This window comes from Crinia signifera, chromosome 2 (assembly GCF_055691185.1).
Source record: "Crinia signifera chromosome 2, ASM5569118v1, whole genome shotgun sequence".
Classification (NCBI taxonomy): domain Eukaryota; kingdom Metazoa; phylum Chordata; class Amphibia; order Anura; family Myobatrachidae; genus Crinia; species Crinia signifera.
This window is the reverse complement of record NC_139218.1, coordinates 88,678,910-88,702,645: the sequence shown is the minus strand read 5'-3', so window position 1 is coordinate 88,702,645 and position 23,736 is coordinate 88,678,910. Positions and strand designations below refer to the sequence as shown.

Below are 23,736 nucleotides of genomic sequence, written 5' to 3'. Positions count from 1 at the left end.
TCTGACCCCACGGCTCCCGATCAGTACTACGTACTACGATCAGTGATACGGAACCAGTACATGACTCTCTGTCTTACTCCACAAGCGCCAACACGGAGCGGGGTTTGACACTGGCCGGGAGAGTCGCGGTGTGACGGCTCTACTGCGGTGTCTTTTCCCCTTCACTCCGACATATATATACTAAACGAAATATCTCCTATGTGTAGATCTCAGCAGTAATTCAGATAGCATTATCTATGCATCACGCAAATAGAGTGTTACACCTAAAAGGAATAAACTCATTGTTTTGTGAAAACCTTCCTGCAGACCTGCAAAATAATACCTGCCATTTCTAAAGTGGCAACTTGCTAAATAAAAGTGATAATTACCTAACAATCTATCCCAAGATTGAATGTGAACACACACTAAGCGATTTAGCCTGATTAGCCTTAAGTACACCTGGGACAAGTGCCCTCCGGGTGTAGTCTATAGCAGTTTTCACTGCTATGAGCGATTCTGACTCCAAATACGTATAAGCAGTATTTCCAGCTAAATATATGTATCCAGTTTGTTTGTAGACATTTTGCAACAATTTACTGGGTTATTATTGTGTGATAAACTAACAGGTTGTATCAATAAAGATATCATACTAATCCACACCAGTACAAATAGACACACATCAGGCAATCCCAGCCTAAAAAGCACCAATACCGGTGCTGTGTGTCCTTTACCTATAGCAGCGGGTGATCGCACGCAGTGAACACGGCTCTATAGCGTATACATGACATGTACTGACACACATCAGGCAATTCCAGTCTAAAAAGCACCAATACCGGTGCTGTGTGTCCTTTATCTATAGCAGCGGGTGATCGCACGCAGTGAACCCGGCTCTATAGCATATACATGACATGTACTGTTGGACTGTTGCTCATACCCTATTTACATCTTTATAATACGCTCCCCCACAGGCCTGCAGAATTAGTGGTTTTATCACTAATAAACTATAAAATTGCCACACCTACCTTCAACCAATTTATTTGCCTATGTATGTACACACCAGGCGATTCCATTTAAAGACGCATTAGGTCATACAGACAATATTTAAGGAGACCCATTTAGTAGGGATACCTGACATAACTGAGGATTTTCTGACCTATAAATCCACACGTCTTTAATGTGACAATATAAAACACCCATCGGACAGAAAGGCAATTCCTTGTGTCGACGAGGTCTCTTTGTAGACTTGCAGCAATAATATTATTTGTTACCAAAAGAATTACCACAAACAATGAGGGGTGTAACCAATTTATTGTAAAAACACTGGGTACACACCAGGAGATTTTTTGGTACTTCTTTACTTTCACGGCGCCACTCTAGATAGGACAGATAGGATACTAGATTGGATACATAGTTACATAGTAGGTAAGGCTGAAAAAAGACTTGCGTCCATCTAGTTCAACCTGGTATAGATATCCATTGCTGATTTGGTAGGTTCTGCTATTTTACAGACAAATTATATTTCTTATTTGTACCCATGGATGTTTTTCTCCAGTAAATGTTTGTCCAACTTTGCCTTGAACGCATTTAATGAGCCAGCCATTACCACCTCTCTGGGAAGAGAGTTCCAGAGTTTGACTGTTCTGACCGTAAAGAAATTCTTTCTACTAGCTGAATGAAATCTTTTTTCTTCTAATCTATACTCATGCCCTCGCGTCCTAGATTCCTTTCTAGTAGAAAATAGGGTGTGTGACAGTTCCTTATATTGGCCCTTGATATACTTGTACATGTTGAGCATGTCCCCCCTTAAACGTCTCTTTTCTAATGTAAATAGTCCCAAATTGCTTAATCTCTCCCCGTAGCTTAAATTCTCCATTCCCCTAATAAGCTTTGTTGCTCGCCTTTGGACTTTTTCTAATTCTATGATGTCCTTTTTATAGTGTGGGGCCCAGAACTGTACTCCGTACTCTAGGTGAGGTCGCACCAATGCTTTATATAGTGGCATAATTACTCTTGAGTCCCTAGTTTCCATTCCCCTCTTAATACATGCCAGAATTTTGTTGGCCTTTTTTGTAGCTACATTACAATGGGCACTACATCCTAGATTGCTGTCTATTTGGACTCCTAGATCCTTTTCAAGTATGGAATTACCCAGTTCCTCTCCGCTAAGGTTGTAACTTGCACACTGGTTGTGTCTCCCAAGGTGCATAACCTTACATTTATCTACATTGAACCTCATCTTCCATTTTTTAGCCCACTCATCTAGAATTGCAAGATCATTTTGAAGCATGGTGACATCTTCTGGTGATTTGATGACTTTGCTAAGTTTTGTATCGTCCGCAAAGATGGATACATTGCTGAGTAACCCTATCCCAATATCGTTAATAAAAATGTTAAACAAAATGGGCCCCAAAACCGAGCCCTGGGGCACTCCACTTAGTACCGGTATCATATCTGATACGGCACCATTTACAACCACTCTTTGTTCTCTATTACATAGCCAATTCCCTACCCATCTGCAGATATTTTCACCCAATCCTAGGTTCTCCATTTTATTAATCAATCTCTTGTGTGGGACAGTATCAAATGCTTTAGCGAAATCTAGGAAAATCACATCTACAGCATTTCCATTATCGAGGTTTTTGCTAACCTCTTCATAAAACCTTAGTAGATTAGTTTGGCATGAACGATTTTTCACGAACCCATGTTAGTTAGTACTGAGTAGACGGTGATTATCTAAATATTCCTGGATACCATCTCTTAAAAATCCTTCAAATAGTTTACCCACAATTGATGTTAAACTAACGGGTCTGTAATTAGCGGGATCTTCCTTTTTTCCTTTTTTGAATATTGGCACTACCTCTGCTATTCTCCAATCTTTTGGTACTACTGTATACCTGACGATAGTGACTTGCTAAAAATATAATGTAGGGGGGTAGCTAGTTCATCCCTTAATTCCATTAATACCCTCGGATGAATCCCATCTGGCCCTGGTGACTTATTTGTTTTGAGTTTGCTTAGCCTCAGTATTATTTCCTTCGGCGTGAAATCCACAATGAGATCTGGCTTATTTGTCCCGTTTGTGGTAAATGTTCGTTCCACAGTCTGCTCTCCCTTAGTAAATACTGATGAGAAGAACTCATTTAACAGTTTTGCTTTTCCCTTGTCCTCAGTAACACTTTTTCCACTAGTATCAGTTAGTGGGCCTATGTTTTCCTTAATTAAACGTTTACTATTTATGTATTTAAAAAACTTCTTTGGGTTGGTTTTGCTTTCAGTGGCTATGCACTCTTCATATAATATTTTAGCTGCTTTGATTACCCCTTTACAAGTTTTGTTTGATTCTTTGTATTTTGCGAACGCCTCCTCATTCAAGTTATTTTTATAGAATTTAAAGGCTCTGGTTTTATTGTTGATAGCTGACCTTACTTCTTTGTCCAACCATGGTGGTTTTTTTTTGTTGAATTTACCTTTAATTACTTTAGGAATGTATTCAATAGTTAGTGAATCAAGCACCTTTTTTAGAGTATCCCACATTTCCTCTGCATTTTTTCCCTCCATAACCGTTTTCCACCCAATTCCTGTAAGGGCTTCCCTGAATAATTCAAAGTTCGCTTTTCTGAAGTTTAGTATTTTTGCAGATCCTTTTTGATGTAATTTACTGAAGTTGATTTCCAGTGAAACCATATTGTGATCACTATTCCCTAATTGTTCAATTACTTTTGTGTTTGAAACTAAGTCTGTGTTATTTGTTAATACTAAGTCCAAGAGCGCCTCATCACGAGTTGAAGTTTCTACCGTTTGTGTAATAAACTGGTCTTTAAGTAAGCTTAAGAACCCATTGCTTCTTGCTGATTTACCTGTTTCGTTTTCCCAATCAATGTCGGGTAAATTAAAATCCCCCATAATTAATACCTGACCCTGATTTGATGCTTGTTTGATTTGGTTTAAAAGAAGAGACTCTTCCCTTTCATTTATATTTGGTGGTCTATAGCATACCCCTATTATAAATTTGTTTTTTGGTTTCTTATTATTGTCGGTTATCTCTGCCCACACTGTCTCTGAGTTGTCGTCTTCCAGGTCTGTGCTCATATTTTTCTCACATGATGTTAAGTTATTATTTACATATAGGCACACACCCCCGCCCCTTCTATTTTCCCTGTCTTTCCTGTAGAGTGTATATCCCTCCATGTTTAATGCCCAGTCATGCGACTCATTACACCATGTTTCTGTAATACCAATGATGTCGTAGTCATCCCTACTGATCACCGTTTCAAGCTCCCCGATTTTACTCACTAAGCTTCTTGCATTAGCCAGTAAGCATTTTAATTTATGTTTATTTTTAGATATGGCTCTAATATTGTGATTAGTTTCACCCCAGGACCCATTTGAATTCTTTACTAGCTTCCTCTTTCCCCTCTCCCCTTCAATAGACTCTCTACAGGCCTCCCCACCATGCACACTGCCTGCCCTCTCCATAGTTCCGGGAATTCTTCCTCTGTCATTCCCTCCTTCCCGTATACTAAGATCATCTGTACCTAAGAACTGTAATGGGGTAACGTGACTGTTACAACATAACATTTTATTACATGACATTCCTGATGCACCCTGAGAGTTACCCCCGATTATACCCTTGTTATGTCCCAGGGCTTTGTCTATGTCTCCGTCCCCCCCCCCATCTCCTTCCCCCATATGATTCCTGATCCCAGTCCGGCTTCTCTCCCTGATGGTCCCATAATGTCTTGCTGCCCCCACCCCCCCGTTGCCTAGTTTAAAATCTCCTCCAACCCTCTAACCATCCTTCCCCCCAGCACCGCAGATACGATTTGTATGCGATTTGACATAAGATATCGCATAAGATATAGGATAGGACAGATAGGATACTAGATAGGATACGATTTGTATGCGATTTGACATAAGATATCGCATAAGATATAGGATAAGATTTACTATCCATTTCATTACCCCACTATCCACTAGGGCGTGGAGTTGATTTGGTACTCTTTACCTAGAAGGGCGCCCGTCGTGGTGATCGCGGGTACATTTATGTCTGGCCGCGACGCGACCGACGCGATGCCCGCGATTTCCCATTGAAACCCATGTTAAACATGGAAATCGCGTCGGTCGCGTCGCGGCCGTCCATAAATGTACCCGCGATGCCCGCGACGCGATGCACCCGATTTCCCATAAGAATCAATGTTAAATGGCCCGAACAACGCGATTTTACTGTTAAATGCCTCAATGGACCCGATTTGGCCATAGGAATCAATGTTAAATGGGCCACAGAGCCCAAATAGGCACAATTAACCCTTAAATGTCCCCCCAAATTTTTAACGCCACCCCACGATCCACGCCAACCCGAAGCGTGGCGAGCGTAGTGAGCCCGCGAGGGGCGGCGGTACGCGTCCTCCGACCTTTTCATGCCCTACTATCCACGTCGGCGTGGAGTTGAGAATAGAATAGTGTGGCGAGCGCAGTGAGCCACCGAGCCCGAAGCGTGGCGAGCCCCGCGAGGGGACGCGGATACCTTCACAGTTATACGCGTCCCCTCGCGGGCTTCACAGGTGTCCGTGGCGACGCGGACACCTGTGAAGCCCGCGAGGGGACGCGTTTACCTGTGAAGGTATCCGCGTCCCCTCGCGGGGCTCGCTGCGCTCGCCACGCTTCGGGCTCGGTGGCTCGCTGCGCTCGCCACACTATTCTATTCTCAACTCCACGCCGACGTGGATAGTAGGGCATGAAAAGGTCGGAGGACGCGTACCGCCGCCCCTCGCGGGCTCGCTGCGCTCGCCACGCTTCGGGTTGGCGTGGATCGTGGGGTGGCGTTAAAAATTTGGGGGGACATTTAAGGGTTAATTGTGCCTATTTGGGCTCTGTGGCCCATTTAACATTGATTCCTATGGCAAAATCGCGGGCATTGAGCCATTTTACATGAAAATCGCGCTCAATCAGCCTTTTTAACATTGTTCCCTATGGGAAAATCGCGGTCATCGCGGGTAGCAGATTTTTATGTACCCGCGATGGCCGCGATGCCCGCGATTTTTACACCCGACGCCCGCGATTCCAATCGCTGGCGCCCATCTAGGTAAAGAGTACCGTTGATTTTATATAGCGTGGCGAGCGCAGCGAGCCACCGAGCCCGAAGCGTGGCGAGCGGACACGGATGTTGTTTGAAAGCAAGTCCCCAATATCGCATGCCATTTGCATGCAATTCCATAAAATACATTCCGTGTCCGCTCGCCACGCTTCGGGCTCGGTGGCTCGCTGCGCTCGCCACGCTATATAAAATCAACTCCACGCCCTAGTGGATAGTGGGGTAATGAAATGGATAGTAAATCTTATCCTATATCTTATGCGATATCTTATGTCAAATCGCATACAAATCGTATCCTATCTAGTATCCTATCTGTCCTATCTGTCCTATCTGTCCTATCTAGTGGCGCCGTGAAAGTAAAGAAGTACCGATTTTTTGAACAAAAACGCATCCAATTATATGAGATCAAATTTCAAGGGGATTCACATATTCCACAAACTAATGAGGATTGTGATACCAGTGCACGCACGTACTTACTCCACGGTGAGAACAATAAAGGATACGGAACGTGCACAAACCCAATCGATATAGACCAATCATTGAATTGAGGGATAGCGGGGTTCACTAAGTAGGAAAAATTCTTCTTTTTTCCTTTTTATTCTTATCCCAATTTCTACCCATGTATGTTGTGTTTTATATGTCGCCATTTTAAAAATGAATATTAAAAGTTAATTTTTATGACAAACAATTTTCTCTTTCTCGAGTGCGCCACACTCATGTTTTTCTCTTTTCTTTAAACGTTATCTGGTTTAATTGCAAGGATGAAAATTCGCATCAGAGCGAATGAACCAGTATAACCCCCTATGTGCAGTTAGGGATAATAATTATATGTATTACACAAAGTGGGTTGTGTGTATTTGTCACATTAACAGCCCAGCATTTCTAGTTGTACTTTAGCATTGTCAGTGGACTTAGCCAGTCATCTAGGCCAGTGGTTCTCAACCTCGGTCCTCAAGGACCCCCAACAGTGCAGGTTTTCTAGGTCATCCGGCAGGTGCACAGCTGCACTTACTGGCATATTTTAAAAGATCACAGGTGGAGCTGATTATTTCACCTGTGATTCTGTGTGGGGACCTGGAAAATGTGCACTGTTGGGGGTCCTTGAGGACCAAGGTTGAGAACTACTGATCTAGGGGACCAATGTTTACTCACCTCAGTGAGTTATATAACATTAAATTTCACTGGTTGAAAGGAAGATCAGCAGTTATCGGCCACTTACAAGGTAAATATCGTACAGTGAAAACTGCTGGACAGTGTCATAAGGGGACCAATTCAGACTCAGTCGCACGTAAGCAAATGTTCAGCGGCCAGAGATCAGGTAGATCCAGCCCTGCTATAGTGAAGTCTTGTGAATTAATGTGCATGACGTGTAAATGGAAATGTTTGCCTTGCGAAGACTTTTCAGCTGAGCAAAACTGTCCAAACCCCTTCTTTAGAGGCTCACCATCTAATGCTTTTTCCACTGAGTACCAGTCCTTGCAAGCTAGGTGTAACCAGAGATGAACTCGGCCACTGCAATGAAAATAGGCATATCCGGCCTGGAGCTGACGTCCCACATCCTCCCCTAACACGTTCGGGCACGCCTGCATTTCCCCTGACACATCCGGCTTTTTTTTCTGTCACGCCCAGCATTTTTCTTGGCACTTCCATGAAACGGCCAGTTACCACCCCAAACGTCTACTTCCTGTCAATCACCTTGCGAATTGACCTAGTGGGGTCGACCTAATGACTGTAGACCTAAGTTCATTCTGACAGATGTACCGATTCCATAGATTTATCGGTACTCTTTATAGGTACTACTTTACCTATCGGTACTCTTCACAATTAACCCTTAAACATCCCCCCAAATTTGTAACGCCACCCCACGATCCACGCCAACCCGAAGCGTGGCGAGCGCAGCGAGCCCGCGAGGGGCGGCGGTACGCGTCCTCCGACCTTTTCATGCCCTACTATCCACGTCGGCGTGGAGTTGAGAATAGAATAGTGTGGCGAGCGCAGCGAGCCACCGAGCCCGAAGCGTGGCAAGCGGACGCGGATACCTTCACAGTTATACGCGTCCCCTCGCGGGCTTCACAGGTGTCTGTGGCCACGCGGACACCTGTGAAGTCCGCGAAGGGACGCGTTTACCTGTGAAGGTATCCGCGTCCGCTCGCCACGCTTCGGGCTCGGTGGCTCGCTGCGCTCGCCACACTATTCTATTCTCAACTCCGCGCCGACGTGGATAGTAGGGCATGAAAAGGTCGGAGGACGCGTACCGCCGCCCCTCGCGGGCTCGCTGCGCTCGCCACGCTTCGGGTTGGCGTGGATCGTGGGGTGACGTTAAAAATTTGGGGGGACATTTAAGGGTTAATTGTGCCTATTTGGGCTCTGTAGCCCATTTAACATTGATTCCTATGGTAAAATCGCGGGCATTGAGGCATTTTACATGAAAATCGCGGTCAATCATCCTTTTTAACATTGTTCCCTATGGGAAAATCGCGGTTTTTTACCCCCGACGCCCGCGATTCCAATCGCTGGCGCCCTTCTAGGTAAAGAGTACCGATTTATCTTATGTGCGATTTCTCAGACTACATTTCCTTATACATATAATGTAGAACGTTGGATTGATTTATTTTAGATTGGATAATTGGATAATAAGAGAAACAACCCCAGTGCTTGTTCTTCTAAATCAACTTTGTTAGACCTCGATCACAAGATGTCAACTACAAGTAACAGAAAAATAAACTCTTAGAATTTTTCCTTTAATCCTAATATCACATAATTGCATTACAAGAAAGCGGTATGGTTAATGTACTGTAGTTTCTTGGTAAAAAAACAGATCTATCACGAGCAGGGTATTTTCCTACAGCTAATGTGTCTATTAAGGAAACAGTAGGCGTTTTATAGTAAAATTACTGAAAGGTGCTATAACAAGTCGCAACTAATCAGACTGGCTTTTAATGTCTTAACTTTATTACACAGATACAAGTCAACTGCTAATTGAGTACTATGAATTTAGGTCAGATTTGCACATTTGAACTATGTCAATAAATCCCTCTTAATCAGCTACTCCTGACTCACCAATAATATGGATGCGTATTTATGGATTAGAAATCAAGAACCCTTACAAGAAGGAATTTAGCTTCATATGCAAGGACAACATTTACCATATAGAGTCTAAATAAATTGTTTCATTAGTTGAAATAAAGACAGGGTAGAATAGCCCTTACTCATTGGTACCTTATAGAGGAGTATTGTGCATGGTTTAATAAGAAATGTATGCAACTCAAAAACCAATATCAGATTATGGCCACTATACCTGTGACAATTTACCACAGCTATTCAACTTGGGCTATGCTTGTGGGGTGTGGTGTAGTTTACGGACAGTGTCTAGTCAAACAGTCACTACGTCGACACCAAACGTTATGGGGCCTAGACACAGGGCGCTTTCAGCCCATTTTCTAATTGATCTTAGAAAATGACTCTACATTGCTCCGTGTGTAGGGGCCACTTGTGTCGCTACTGCCAGGCGATTAAGATCCTGGCACAGTGCCTCGCTACACTCAGCATACTATGATACTCTCCCCTGTGCCCACTGGGATGGCAAAGTATTAACAAGTCGGTTAAAAAAAGTTGGTTGTCGGGATAATGAGTGTGTTGGCCTGTCTAACTAATGCATGTCTAACTTTTATTAATGTCTAACTCATGCATGTCTAACTTTTGGTTTCAACCTATTGACTGTCTGACTAGACATTGTCTGTCAGCCGCCTGGAACCCATGCTTGTGCCTGGTAGCTGTGTGTGTGAGAGTGAAGAAGTGTTAGTAGGGCGTACAAATGAATGTGTGATTATGAGCTGAGGTGAGCAGCAGGAAAGGGGAGTTAACACACAAAAAGATCCACACAAAGTATGTATGGTGAAAATCTTGTATTCAGTATAGCACACAATGAATTAGCTATACCTTGGTCTGGGCTATCAGTTTCAAGGCTCACACTTTCTGGACCTTCTTACAGACCACTAGGTGATAATAACTGAGTTAAACTTTACATGGGCCAGCATTATGTATCTAATTTTCAATGCTATGCCACCACTAATTGTGGTAAGAGACGAGTTGTCCATTGCGATGATAAGACTGGTTTTAAGGCCCGGCATCCTATCTGCATACACGTTAGATGATACATGTGTCTTGGGGGTACTGGAAAAGAGTGTATATAAGGATGGCCTAACCATAACCCCCCTTTTTAGTGCCTAACCTTCTCCTTACCCCCACCCTCCCATTGCCTAAACCTTAGCAGCCTAACATTAAGAGACCCTGGCTAAGAGATCCCGGCTGTTGGTCTTCCAATGTTGTCATTACTAGTTATGTTGGGATTTCGGTTCCGGTGTTGTGGCTGTCACTCAGTGTTCCGGCACCGGTATTCTGACTGCTGGCACCTTGATCAACAGAATCCATCATCTTCCCAAATGTTACTTTTACTCATTACTAGTTATGTTGGGATTTCGGTTCCGGTGTTGTGGCTGTCACTCAGTGTTCCGGCACCGGTATTCTGACTGCTTGATCAACAGAATCCATCATCTTCCCAAATGTTACTTTTACTCATTACTAGTTATGTTGGGATTTCAGTTCCGGTTTGTGGCTGTCACTCAGTGTTCTGGCACCGGTATTCTGACTGCTTGATCAACAGAATCCATCATCTTCCCAAATGTTACTTTTAAGCGCAGTTTAGAAAATGAAAGCACAGTCTATGTTGTTGATACACCGCAGTTACATGTCCCTTTTTGTCACTTCTTATTTAACCATGGTTACAATGTTCTGATGTTTGTTTATTGAGCAGGAAGCATGTGCGCTGTAGCTTGACTACACACCACATTTTTTACTTACATTTGTAAACAGTTTTTGCTAACTCTTTACTGTTTAGATAAAACAAAATCTAAACAATTGTTAATTTACTGTAGAAAAGAACATGCTTTATCCATAACAATGTTACACAGTGCTATAAAATTCTATATACAAAATTTGCAGGTGCAAATTAAGGGTCACCAAGCATTACCCGTATTACAATTTTAAACTGAAATGATAAAGGATCAACTTTTTGACTTTGTGCTAAAACTATGACAGGACTTGTTGGTAACATTCTCTCTCACACACACTGACAAATGTAACATAGTTGCCTACCCTCCTGCATTCTGCAGGAGACTCCCTGAAATAACAGCAATCTCCCTCCCTCCCTCATTAGTCTAGCAATCTCCCTCATTTCACCTAGCCCACATTATACTGTTAAATTTTTTGGGGAAAAAGGGATGATACACAGATACATTTACATTGAATCATCAGTACCATTTCCCAGCACTTTACCAAGTATAGTAGCTCTTACTAACTGCTTTGGGGCTCATGTACATTTGGATATAAGTCATTTTAAATTACACACCTATGCTTCTAGGTGCCATGTTCACAATCTCTTTTCACAATCTCTCCATATATGGAACTAGACACACCCTTTAAGTGGAGCATGACACACCCCCTCAATGGGGTGCTGTGCAAAATTCTACTACCAAATATAATCTTACTAGTTTTCAAAAGTAAGCAAGTATGAAATGTAACCTGGATGTTGCTAGATGTCAAACTGGACAGCAGTAATGTGAAATGTACCACTTCCAGAGATTATATGTTCACATGTATTTTCATGTCTCTGATGTACAGTATGTCTCATTTGTGGGTGCTTCTGTACCTACTGTAACTGTTTGTTACAGCAAAGGTACAGGGTGTTCATAAAATAACTAATGTTAATCAGAGCAATTCATCTATACTGTAAATCAGATATTAATGAAACTTGCAGGATATATAAATAAAAGCATGCAGGAGGTACATACTATTGAACAGCTTTCCTTGATACACAAGGAAAGGTGTTCAATATTGCATAAAGTCCACCAGAATGGTGGGCTGTATGATACGGTGACCAAGCAGTTTGGCCATGGGTCAGGAGGATGAAAGTGTGAAAGAAAGAGAGGCTATGTGTGGCCTGTACAATGTTGATGTGATTGGATAGGCAAGGTTTATGAAAGATATGTGGCTGGTTTTGGAATTTGATAAGCATGAGTTTTCTGGGAATGCTTAAAGGATTGGAGACTGGACAAGAGTCTTATTGTGCATAGGATGGTATTCCACAGAGTGAGTGCAGCCCAGAGAGGGTGCCGGACGGGTTCCCGACAGTCGGGATCCCGACAATCATTTACCCGACGTCGGGATCCCGACTGTCAAAATGCCGACAGCCGGGTGCCCGACGGCTGTCGGCTATTTTCCCTCGTGGGGGTCCACGACCCCCATAGAGGGAGAATAGAATAGGTGGCTCGCATAGCGAGCCACCGTGCCCGCAAGGGGCTTTTTTGCACTCGCCATGCTGTCTGACTCTGGCCAGTCGGGATCCCGACGTCGGGATAATGACTGTCGGGATCCCGACTGTCCGAGTCCCATACCACACCCGCCCAGAGAAAGTCCTGCAATCATGAATGGGAGCTAGTAATGCGTGTGGAAGAGACACGTAGATCTTGTGAGGTGCAAAATAAAGGTCAAATAGGGGTGTGTGGGTTGTTAGGTCTACAACAACTAGGTCGACAAGCATTGGGTTGACACCACTAGGTCGGCAGGCAGCAAGGTTGTCATGGGTCTAGGTCGACATGGATCAAGTTCGACTTGTGTCTAGGTCGACATGGGTCTAGGTTGACAGGACATTAGGTAGACACAAACGTTAGGTCGAAATGTGCAAGGTCGACAGTCAAAAAGTTGACATGGGGTTTTTCACAGTTTTTTTTACCCGAATGTCAACACAGTCGACATGGACACAGTTTGAAGTGCACCGCATCCCCTCGCATCGCTCGCTTCACTCGCAATGCTTCGGGCACGGTGCCTTGCTACGCTTGGCACACTATTTTATTCTCCCACCACGCCCTAGTGGATGGTAGGGCATGAAATACTGCCTGTGGGCACATGTCGGCTCAAAAAAACAGTGAAAAACTCCATGTCGACCTTTTGACCCCATGTCAACCCCAATCAGGGCTGAGCTATGCGTCTCCATGGACGCATCGGCCAATCACGCTATCAGCCTCTGTAGCGCTGGAACAGCGCTTCAGAAGGTGTTAGCTGTGCAGGAGAAAGCCGGCTCACCCCGCTGTCAGTGCGGGGTGAGCTGGCTATGCAGCACAGAGACCAGCGCTGGACCCTGGATTGGTAAGTATATTGGTGTAAAAGTGAGGTGTGTGTTTGTGTGTGAAATAAAGTTATACTTTTCTGAGTGTGTTTTCTTTTAATATTCTTTTTACAGGTGGACTACACCCCCGTGCTGGGACTTGTGGTTCTCCAAGTCCCAGCATGCGGGGGAGGTCTGCTGGCACTTGTAGTTCTCCTGTAAAAAGCAATGTTAGGCATGTGTGAATGAGCCATATCAGGCCGGCGTCCACTGGCCATTGACGCCGGTGACAGCCCTGGGCTTCAGCCCTGGACGGGTGAAGCCTGGGGGGGAGGCCCTTTATTGGGGGGGTCCCCACTCCTCCAGGTACCCCGTCCAAGGCTGACCAGCCACGGTTCTCATGTTTCGGCCGGGGGACCTTATATAAAAAGTGTCCCCCGGCTGTGGCATGACACCGCGGGCTGTTGGAGCCCAGTGCTGGTTTCAAAATACGGGGGACCCCCAGATTTTTTGTCCACCGTATTTTTGGAACCAGGACCGGTCCAAGAGTCCGGGGCTGGTTTCAGAAATACGGGAGAACCTTAAGCTTTTTGTCCCCCGTATTTTTGGAACCAGGTCCGGCTCAATGAGCCCAGGGCTGGTTATGCTCAGGAGGGGAACCTCACGCCATTTTTTTAATTTATTTTTTTAACGCAAATTTGCACATTTTCATGCCTAAAAATCACACATTTTCATTACTAAAATTTGCACATTGGGCCTTATTTTGGTTCATTCTTTCTGACAAAATCCTTCTTAGATGGGCAAAACCATGTGCACTGCAGGTGGGGCAGGTGTTACTTGTGCAGAGAGAATTAGATTTGGGTGGGGTTTTACTTCAAAGTGAGATCTATATTGCAGTGTAAAAATAAAGCAGTCAGTATTTTCCCTGCACAGAAACAAAATTACTCACCCAAATCTAATTCTCTCTGCACATGTTACATCTGCCCCCCCTGCAGTGCACATGGTTTTGTCCATCTAAGAAGGATTTTGTCAGAAAGAATGAACCAAAATAAGGCCCATTATCACACTTAATCGCACTTTTCCCCCCAGAATATGCACCTCATTAAATATACGAATTTGCGTAAAAAAAATGCGATTTTAAAAGGTGCGATAATGGGCAAATTTAAAAATGACTAAAAATCTCATCCATGTTAATTGTCCTTTTTAAGATTATAAGTATAAATATTAAGGATTGAATTCATCCTGTACAATTTTAAAAACAGTGTTGGTTACTTGAGAATCAGAAGGAAAATAAAATACACTGTATAGCAATAAAGACGTTCTATATACTGAAAGCTATGCAGGTGCTAGACAAATCAGGAAACTCCCTTTTCATATAGTCTGTACTGTACATTATGTTTTTTATTTTGTGCGCTCTTATTACTGAATTTGTATTCAATGAAAGAATAATAATAATCTAAAAAAATCAATATTATGGTCAGAATTTATTCACTGTAATAATAGTATGTAAGCCCTGAAAAGGGCGAAGAGACAAAGGCTGGGAACAATAAAAAAGTGTTGTTCTCATGTTTTCCATGTCAACAGGTAAATCATATAAAAAGCAGTTATGAAATATAAGAATATACAGTATAATCATACCCCTTCAAAGTTAACTCAGGGCACCATCTTTTGGCCAGATTCAAATATAATTTGCAATATATACTCTAAGACCTGAGTGAGGTTTCCAGATGTTCTAGGGGTGAAGTCAAACTCCATGAGGTCCATTTGGTTTTAAAACTGCATGTCTGCAGCTTGTGACCATGGGGGTTATTCTGGTTCACTCACAAAGGCAAATATCTTCTCAAATGGACAAAACCATGAGCACTGCAGGTAGCGCAGATGTAATTTGTGCAGATAGAATTAGATTTGGGTGGGGTTTTACTTCAAAGTGAGATCTATATTGTAGTGTAAAAATAAAGCAGTCAGTATTTTCCCTGCACAGAAACAAAATAACTCACCCAAATCTAATTCTCTCTACACATGTTACATCTGCCCCCCTGCAGTGCCCATGGTATTGTCCATTTGAGAAGGAATTTGCCTTTGCGAGTGACCCAGAATAAGGGCCCATGTTTACAACCACAGTAGGGGGGAGTTAGCGCTCCCCCGCTTCGGCGGCAAGATCTTAGTAGATCTTGTCGGTGTCCCCTCCTGCTTCGCCTCGCTAATGAAGCGAAGCAGGGAGTGTTATAGTGGTACTCTTAGCGCCGCTATAATAAATCTACCCCTCAATTCCCAGTACAGATATGCAGTCATGAGTGCATTGTAATTGGATAGTGGTAGAAGAGTGACCAGTACGATAAGGAAAGATCATGTAATATGCCTGCTTTTTGTCTGTATGATGCCACTGATTAGAAAAATGTTGGTGTGGGGGTTAATGCAATTAGTAGTTTCAGCTTTTATTAGCCAGGATGCATTTCCAGCCTATATTCACCTCTGGTTTGGGGATATTGGTAGCTGTGGCCGATAAGACTCACAGCTGCTGCCAGCATCATGTAATACAGAGGTTCTCAAAGTCAATTGTCGGGACCATACACAGTGAATGGTTTGCAGGTCTCCTCAGAGAATCAAGTGACATAATTAGCTCCACCTGTGGATCTTCTAAATTGTGTCAGTGAGTAAAGGGTGCACCTGTTGGGTGACCTCGAAAATGTGAACTGTGTGGAGTACCGATGACCGAGTTTAAGAACCACTGATGCAGAAGATAGATGATTTCCCTCTTAATGTATGACTGCCATCACCTGTGTTAAACTCGTTATTGATGAGAAGGGTTTTACAACACAGGTGACGGCATTCATACATTCAAGTGGGAAGTCCAGGAGCAGAATATTTTGTACCTAATGGAATGGGTCATATTGCAGAGTATGGTATTTATCTGAGGTACATAATAGCTACAAAATTGTCATAGCTGAAGTTTTATTCTAATACATAATATTGAACTGCCTTATATATATGTTTTGGCTTACATTTTTAACAAATGCACTCTAACATGCTACTTTATTTGCTGTATTACAGGTGCATTCATTCAACGTCAATGTAAAGACCATAAATCGGCAACACTATGTATTTACATGGCATTCCCAATGACACCAAACCAGACAATGTTACATTGCAAATGCTAGAGGACCAGCGCATCTGGACTGCGTTACCTATAGTTTATTCATTGGTTTTCGTAATCAGCGTTCCCGGAAATTGTATATCACTGTGGATTTTAATACGCCACTCTAAACCTATCACATCATCAGTAATCCTCATGATAAATCTCAGCATTACAGACCTCGCCCTCGCTGTGTTTCTCCCGTTCCAAATAATCTATTACATCAAAAGGAACCACTGGATTTTTGGGGAAGCACTATGCAATGTGGTGACCATCATGTTTTATGCCAACATGTACTGTACAATATTAACAATCATGCTGATCAGTGTGGAACGCTATATAGGGATTGTACACCCCATGAAGGCCAGTATGTGGAGGAAGAAGAGATATGCAGCTGGAGCAATTCTTATTATATGGATCTTGCTGCTTATTGCATTCATTCCAATGATGTCGACAGACCTAACTTATGAAGTGAAGCATTTAAACATTACAACATGTTTTGATGTTCTCAAATGGGGCATGCTACCAAGTATATTATGGTGGGCAATCTTCATCATTGGACTCTTTGTTATTTTATTTTTAATTCCATCCATTGTAATTGTGGTTTGCTATATCCGAATTATCCGCACATTAATTCGTACATCTAATGCACACGGTCCAGGGACAGAAAGAAGATCGATCAAGCTTGCTGTTTTTGTACTTGTAGTGTTTATCACCTGTTTTGCTCCCAACAACTTTATCTTACTATTCCATACAATTGTTCGTCTGTTCTTTGGCAAAAGTTACTATCATGCTTACAAGTTGACACTCACATTGAGCTGCTTAAGCAGCTGCGTGGATCCCTTTCTCTATTACTTTGCTTGCAAAGAATTTCGTAAGAAAGCATTACAATTAATGGATCGGAGATCACAAAGACAACACTTTGAAATGAGGCGGGAAAGTTTGTTCTCAGCTATGACATTTTCCACTGGACATGGTGATGATTTACAAAATGGAAACAACAACCATCAATACACCAGTAACCACAAAAACAATGGCATGTAGACATTATTTGACCTTTTTTTTGTGTGTTATATTTTATCAGGACAAAGTACTGCAAATTACATTGTCTGCTCATTCATGCATGGGAGAGAAGTCACCCAGCATTTGCAGCACAAGAGTGGAGCAACAGACAAAACAATTATTTTTCGGCATTTATAAACACCGACTTTATATAAAAAAGGATGCACATGAATTTATTAAAATGCTCGCAAACAACTATAAAGGACTATAAATGGCTTGTGATGATTTTTTTGTTGGGTGCTGCACCCTGCACCTAGATATAGCGCTAGGGACCTCCAATATACAGAGAAGCCTTGAAGACGACATTTGCGCATATACTGTATATGTAACCAATATCACTGAATTCTATTGTCATGTAGTGTTTAGGACTGGTTACTAATACCATCCAGTGAGCTGGGGAAAACCATGTACAGTATTTTTTACTTACCCCATATTACCCCTCCCTTTCATGCACCTGAGTGATATCCCTAAACTAAATGAGCATCTACCAGTATATGTATATATGAAAGGAGATAAACTGTCTGATTCCCTTTAAAAATTATTTATTTTAAATCAATGGTTTACTATAGTTACAGTCTGTTCTTTCTGCCTTCCAGTGCTGCTGTATGTGTGTGTACAGTATGTATATATGTAAATCAGGAACAAATAACAAGTTAGCGTCACTTGGGGATTTGAGATTGACACAGACACTCACAGGTGGTGATTTCAATGGAACAATACAATATCTATGGGGAAATTGTACAATCAAATGGAGTTATTTGGACACATATACTGTACCAATTTTATGTACATTACTCACATAAATTACAAATCTTCAGTCTTGCTTTGTCTACTATAATTCCACCATGCCAGATCACACTGGATCTGGGGTAAGTAACCATAAACTATTCTAAGTAGTATTCTAAAAACAAATCTCAAATCATATGTGTATTTTTGTGCAAACTTCATCAGGGTATCATCACGATGAGGAACAGGTGCATCTTAAGAGTCCATTTGAAGCTATGCAATAGGCAGTGTGATTGGTGGAGGATTGGGTTCCTGAGCGGGGGAGAGCTCAGTAGAAATCTGGGATGTGGGAAAGGAAGGCATATTTAGTCAATGGGTTGGACTCATACTTGCACGCTTTTGTGAATAGTATCCCTCTGCCTTGCGTACATTCACATCTCATGTGTCTGATTACCTCTCACATTTCCCCCACGTCCCTGTGTCCAGTTATCTCTCTCATGTCCTTCCGTGTCTCGCTTTCCCTCTCTCTTTTAATGTGGGGTGAGGGAAAGTTGCACAAGAGAGGGAAAAAAAAAAGATAAATCCTGCCAAGAAAAATACATTAGTTGCATACAATAATCAGAATCAGAATCAGCTTTATTGGCCAGGTATACTTGCGTATACTAGGAATTTGTTTTCGGTTTGCTGTGCAGCAGCCAGGTAACTTTTTAATGTTAAGAAGTTAAGTTTCATCCATGACATAAATTAGTCAGAGCTTTTTGACCTGCGTCCAACTGATTCACAACTCACCTGTCAGTCCCCCTTAAAGCCCTAATATCCCTCTCTCAAAACAGAAAAAAATATGAAAGGCTGAACTACTCTCAGCTGCTGAGGCATATATACTGTGTGTGTATGGAAACACATCTCTGACTAGGAAATTTCCTCTGCAATAGATTTCAATACATAATGTAAGTGATGGTTATTTATATGTAATACTTGGATGGGGAATGGATCATTAGGTCACCACAATGTTGTTCGACAGTCATTAGGTCAACATGCATTTAGGTTGACATGAGTCTAGGTCAAAATGCAGGAAGGTCGACATGAGTCTAGGTCGACAGGGTCATTAGGTCGACATGGATTAGGTCAACAGTCAAAAGGTTTACATGAGGTTTTTCACCTTTTTTTGTCACACAGTCGACATGGACACTGAAACGTGGCACCACATCCCCTTGCATGGCTCACTGCGCTCGCCATGCTTCAGGCACGGTGCCTCGCTACGCTTTGCACACTATTTGATTCTCGCACCACGCCCCTCGGCACATGTCGGTTCAAAAAAATATGTGAAAAACCCCATGTCGACCTTTTGACTGTCGACCTAACCCATGTCGATCTAATGACCCTGTCGACCTAATGACCCTGTCAACCTAACCCATGTCGACCTAGACTCATGTCAACCTTCCTGCATATCGAACTAGATTAATGTTGACCTAAATGCATGTCGACCATGTTGGTGACCCAATGACTGTATCCCCTTGGATGATGGTGATACCGGTATAAAATCTAGTAAATGGTCTGTATTCTGATTGAGATCTGATGCCACTGCTTATGCTGGGTACACACCAGGACGACTAGGGCCCGATCCCCTCAATCTAGATCCAATTCCGACCAATTGGATGTAGATTGTGTGCTGATTGGGCCCTTTTCTGTCCTGGTGTGGACCGATACCGATCTGATGCGCGGTCCCGCATGCAGGTAGGATCTCAATGACGACCATACAGCCGGGTGCGGGTCGCCATCGGATCGGACCCGCTCACGGTGCACATCGTGAGCGGGTCGTGCCCCCCCGTGTCACCGTGAGCAGGTCGGACGAGACACTGACGACCCGCTCACGATGTGCATCATGAGCGGGTCGTCCTGGTGTGTACCCTACATTACTCTTCTAGTCCCTCCGTTACAGTAAGTGAGTTCTGATTAATTATTTCTGAATTATCTAGGATATTTTGCATATAATGAGGAACAATATGATAAGTGAGTTCTGATGTTATCATAGTATGAGGAATAATGTACACCCTACTAAAATGAATTCCACATTTTTGATCTCATCTTCTATTTTTTAACCCATGAAAAGCATTAGGGGGGTTACTCTAGTTCACTCTTTCTGACAAAATCCTTCTTAGATGGACAAAACTATGTGCACTGCAGGGGGGGCAGATGTAACTTGTGCAGAGAGAATTAGATTTGGGTGAGTAATTTTGTTTCTGTGCAGGGTAAATACTGGCTGCTTTATTTTTACACTGCAATATAGATCTCACTTTGAAGTAAAACCCCACCCAAATCTAATTCTCTCTGCACAAGTAACATCTGCCCCACCTGCAGTGCACATGGTTTTGTCCATTTGAGAAGGAATTTGTCAGAAAGAGTGAACCAAAATAACCCCCAAGGTTGTATATTGTTAAAAATGTCTCTGAGAATTGTATATATAATTTGCATTAAGGTGTACATTAACCATATAAAGTACAGATTATGTTAATATACTGTATGTATTAACCTGTGTAAATATAAAATATCTGTATAAATACTGAGTTTTGGTTCTGGAATTATTACCTATAGTCTATGAGTTTTGTTATGATCACTTATATCTTATAATACACAAGTTTTCCAAATGAACTAACACACGTTCTACTGTCAATTATTCTGGATATTAGAGGTTACCACAGTTTTTGTGACCTGCAGTTATACATATGAATGGTAACTATATAATAATCAGTTCAAATAACATTCAGTGAATTCTGACATCATCACAGATGCCAGCAAGAAGTTCTCTTGACCTCAGGTCTGGCATTCATTCATATATATATATGACATGCTTCATACTAAATTATTATGGTTATTGGAAGTCACTTAGCTTTATAGAAAAAAACTTTTATTCTATTGTCATTATATCAAAGCTTGGAAAAAGATAAATTGCAGAGAAATAAAGTACCATCCAATCAGCATCTAATGGTTCTTTTTTAAGGCTGTGTTTGAAAAACAACAGGAGCTGATTGGTTGGTACTTATGTCTTTCTTCTCATCCACTACTGTATATCATTCTCAAAGGTTTTTGCCCATTAAATAAAAATCACGGGTAACTTCTATCTTACAAATAATTTACCAGGATTTATACAGGGTGTTTTATAATTCCCTCCATGTTTTGTAAGATTTTAGCTAAAAATCGTCTGCTGTACTGTCACATTTAGCGATTCCATCCTGACACACAGTAAGCATTTGCACACCCTTAAACGCCCTTTTTTGTCTTTTGTGTTTTTACTGAATCCTATAATTGCTTTCATCTAGCAAATTCCTTAAAGAAAAACCTGAAGTGATTCTCTATAGTGATATGAAAGTTTTTATTGCTGTATTTGTCATCATTTTTTAACTATAACCTTCCCAAACCCCAGAGGGAATTATGAAACATCCTGTATTTTACAATGTGGTCTTTTATGATGTACTTCTAATCATAATCAAGCAAAAAATTTAATGCAGATCTGGTGCAATTTAACCCATAAGATTTGACTTTTTGACACTGAGAGGTAAATTTACTGTCCTTCAATGTCATTCAAGAATGCATCTCGGTACTTTACAAAACACGGCAGAGTTATTTGAAAAACATGGTGTACGAATTAATACACCATCGGCCAAACTCAGCAGGACGCTCCACAGGTACTTCGACAACACCGAAAATTACCAAGATTTGTTTCTGCGAACAGTGCCGTAAATTGGCTCAAAATGCACATTTAAAATAGACCACCTTTTGGGCAGTGTGTTTGGAGAAGCATGCATGTCTCAGTTAGATCTGTGCAGTGCTTGCAGTGCTTCTGTTAGTAAAGAAAATGTTAAAGAAAGGGTTAAAAACATTTTTTAAAACTTGTGTAGGGTTCCCCTCCTAAGCATAAGAAGCCCCATGCTGTTTGACGCAGTGCTGGTTTGAAAAATAGAAGGGCAAAATTACCATGGGTTATTGTATCTGTGGGTTATCCAATTAGCCACGATACAATGGCACATGTCAGTGCTTATTGAAGATTTATTACACTTGTCTTAGGCTACGATAATTGGATACCCCATTAGCTGTGTCCAACATTAACAATGAAGGGGGGGGGGGGGGGGGGTTGGTGTCTTATTCACAATGCCACTGCTGTCCTTCACTCCTTCAAGGGATTTAAACCGATTTGATGCTACTGTGGTATACGGATGGCTAATAGAAACTATCTAAGTTGACTAAGTTCGATAGGTGAACGCCGTATTGCAGAGATACATTTTATTTATTAACAGTTTCTTATAAAGCGCATACATATTTTGCAGCGCTTTAAAGAGAATATTTTAACATTCACATCAGTCCCTGCACCAGTGGAGCTTACAATCTATATTCCCTACCACATGTACATGCACACACAGACATTCTAGGGTTAATTTTGTTGGAAGCCAATTAGCCTACAAGTATATTTTGGATTGTGGGAGGAAACCAGAGTACCCAGAGGAAACCCACGCAAGCACGGGGAGAATATACAAACTCCGCACAGTTAGAGCCATGGTGGGAATCGTTTTTTTGGTTTTCATTTTTTGAACTTCTTCATACAGTACTTTATTGGATTGGAATAAAGGTAACTGAAACTCGTATGTGATGTATCTTTTGTGTTACAAAAGACATTGAATGACAGCAGGTATTCCACAGCATGCTATCCAGGAACTGCATTGTGTGAGGTACATTTTTTCAAGGATGGAGTGATAGAGCTCCTGGGGATCCAAAACAACTGGCTTCTGGGACAAATTCCAGAGACCTTAATCACCTTCAAAACTATCCTGTCTTGGGAGGATATTATAGCCACACCACTTGCCAAAATTTCCATGTAATCCTCTTTACTCCAAATAATCCAGACACAATTGGTATTAATTGGAACTCAATTGCTTGTGTATGAGATCAGTTGCGTAGCTATAGCGCCGCAGACCCCGCGATGGCGGGGAGGCGCTGACCAAGTGTGGGCGCCCAGTGGCGGGGGTCTGCAGGATCTACTGTTAGATCCCTAAAAATGGTCTGCTGTTAGGGGGCGGCCTGAGCCAGGAGGAGCGCCGGGACCAGGCTAAATCTGCAGGTCCCAGGTCCCGACTCCCTGCCACAGCAGATGCAGCGGATCGGAGAGGTAAGGCGGGGTGGGGTCTTTACTGGGGAGCATGAGACTTGTGCCTAGGGGCAGCGCTGGCTAGGGGGTGGCAGACTTGTATGCTTGTGTACTATCGGTGGGAAATTTACCAGTAACAGCTAGATATTTTTACTTTACCATATGCCATCTTGAATAGCGTGTATATGGGTAGGATATGCACATAGTTCCCCTGTAAACTTAGTTAGTGTACTTAGTAAATATGTATACAGAATTAAAAATAAAAATTTCATAGTAGCTTTTTATTATTCTATTAAATTGGCTTATCAATGAACATGATGAAATAAGGTGTGTGTGTGTGTGTGTGTGTGGGGGGGGGGGGGGGGGGGGGCAACTCTTACTCTTGGGCCTTGGGGCACCCTCACCCCTAAAGCCACCCATAATGATAGTTTCCCATTCTATAATTT

The 23,736-nt window shown here is 42.3% G+C and overlaps 1 protein-coding gene across 2 annotated transcripts in view; it reads left to right on the top strand.

Moving 5' to 3' along the window:
• Nucleotides 1-20,453, top strand: part of P2RY8 (P2Y receptor family member 8) — a 56,325-nt gene extending 35,872 nt beyond the window's left edge. For both annotated transcript variants that reach the window (XM_083172537.1, XM_083172538.1), the window contains exon 3: nt 16,284-20,453. In XM_083172537.1, coding sequence (XP_083028663.1) covers nt 16,330-17,409 — 1,080 coding nt within the window. In that variant the 5' untranslated portion in view covers nt 16,284-16,329 and the 3' untranslated portion in view covers nt 17,410-20,453. The remainder of the gene's footprint in view (nt 1-16,283) is intronic.
• The last annotated feature ends 3,283 nt before the right edge of the window (nt 20,454-23,736 follow it).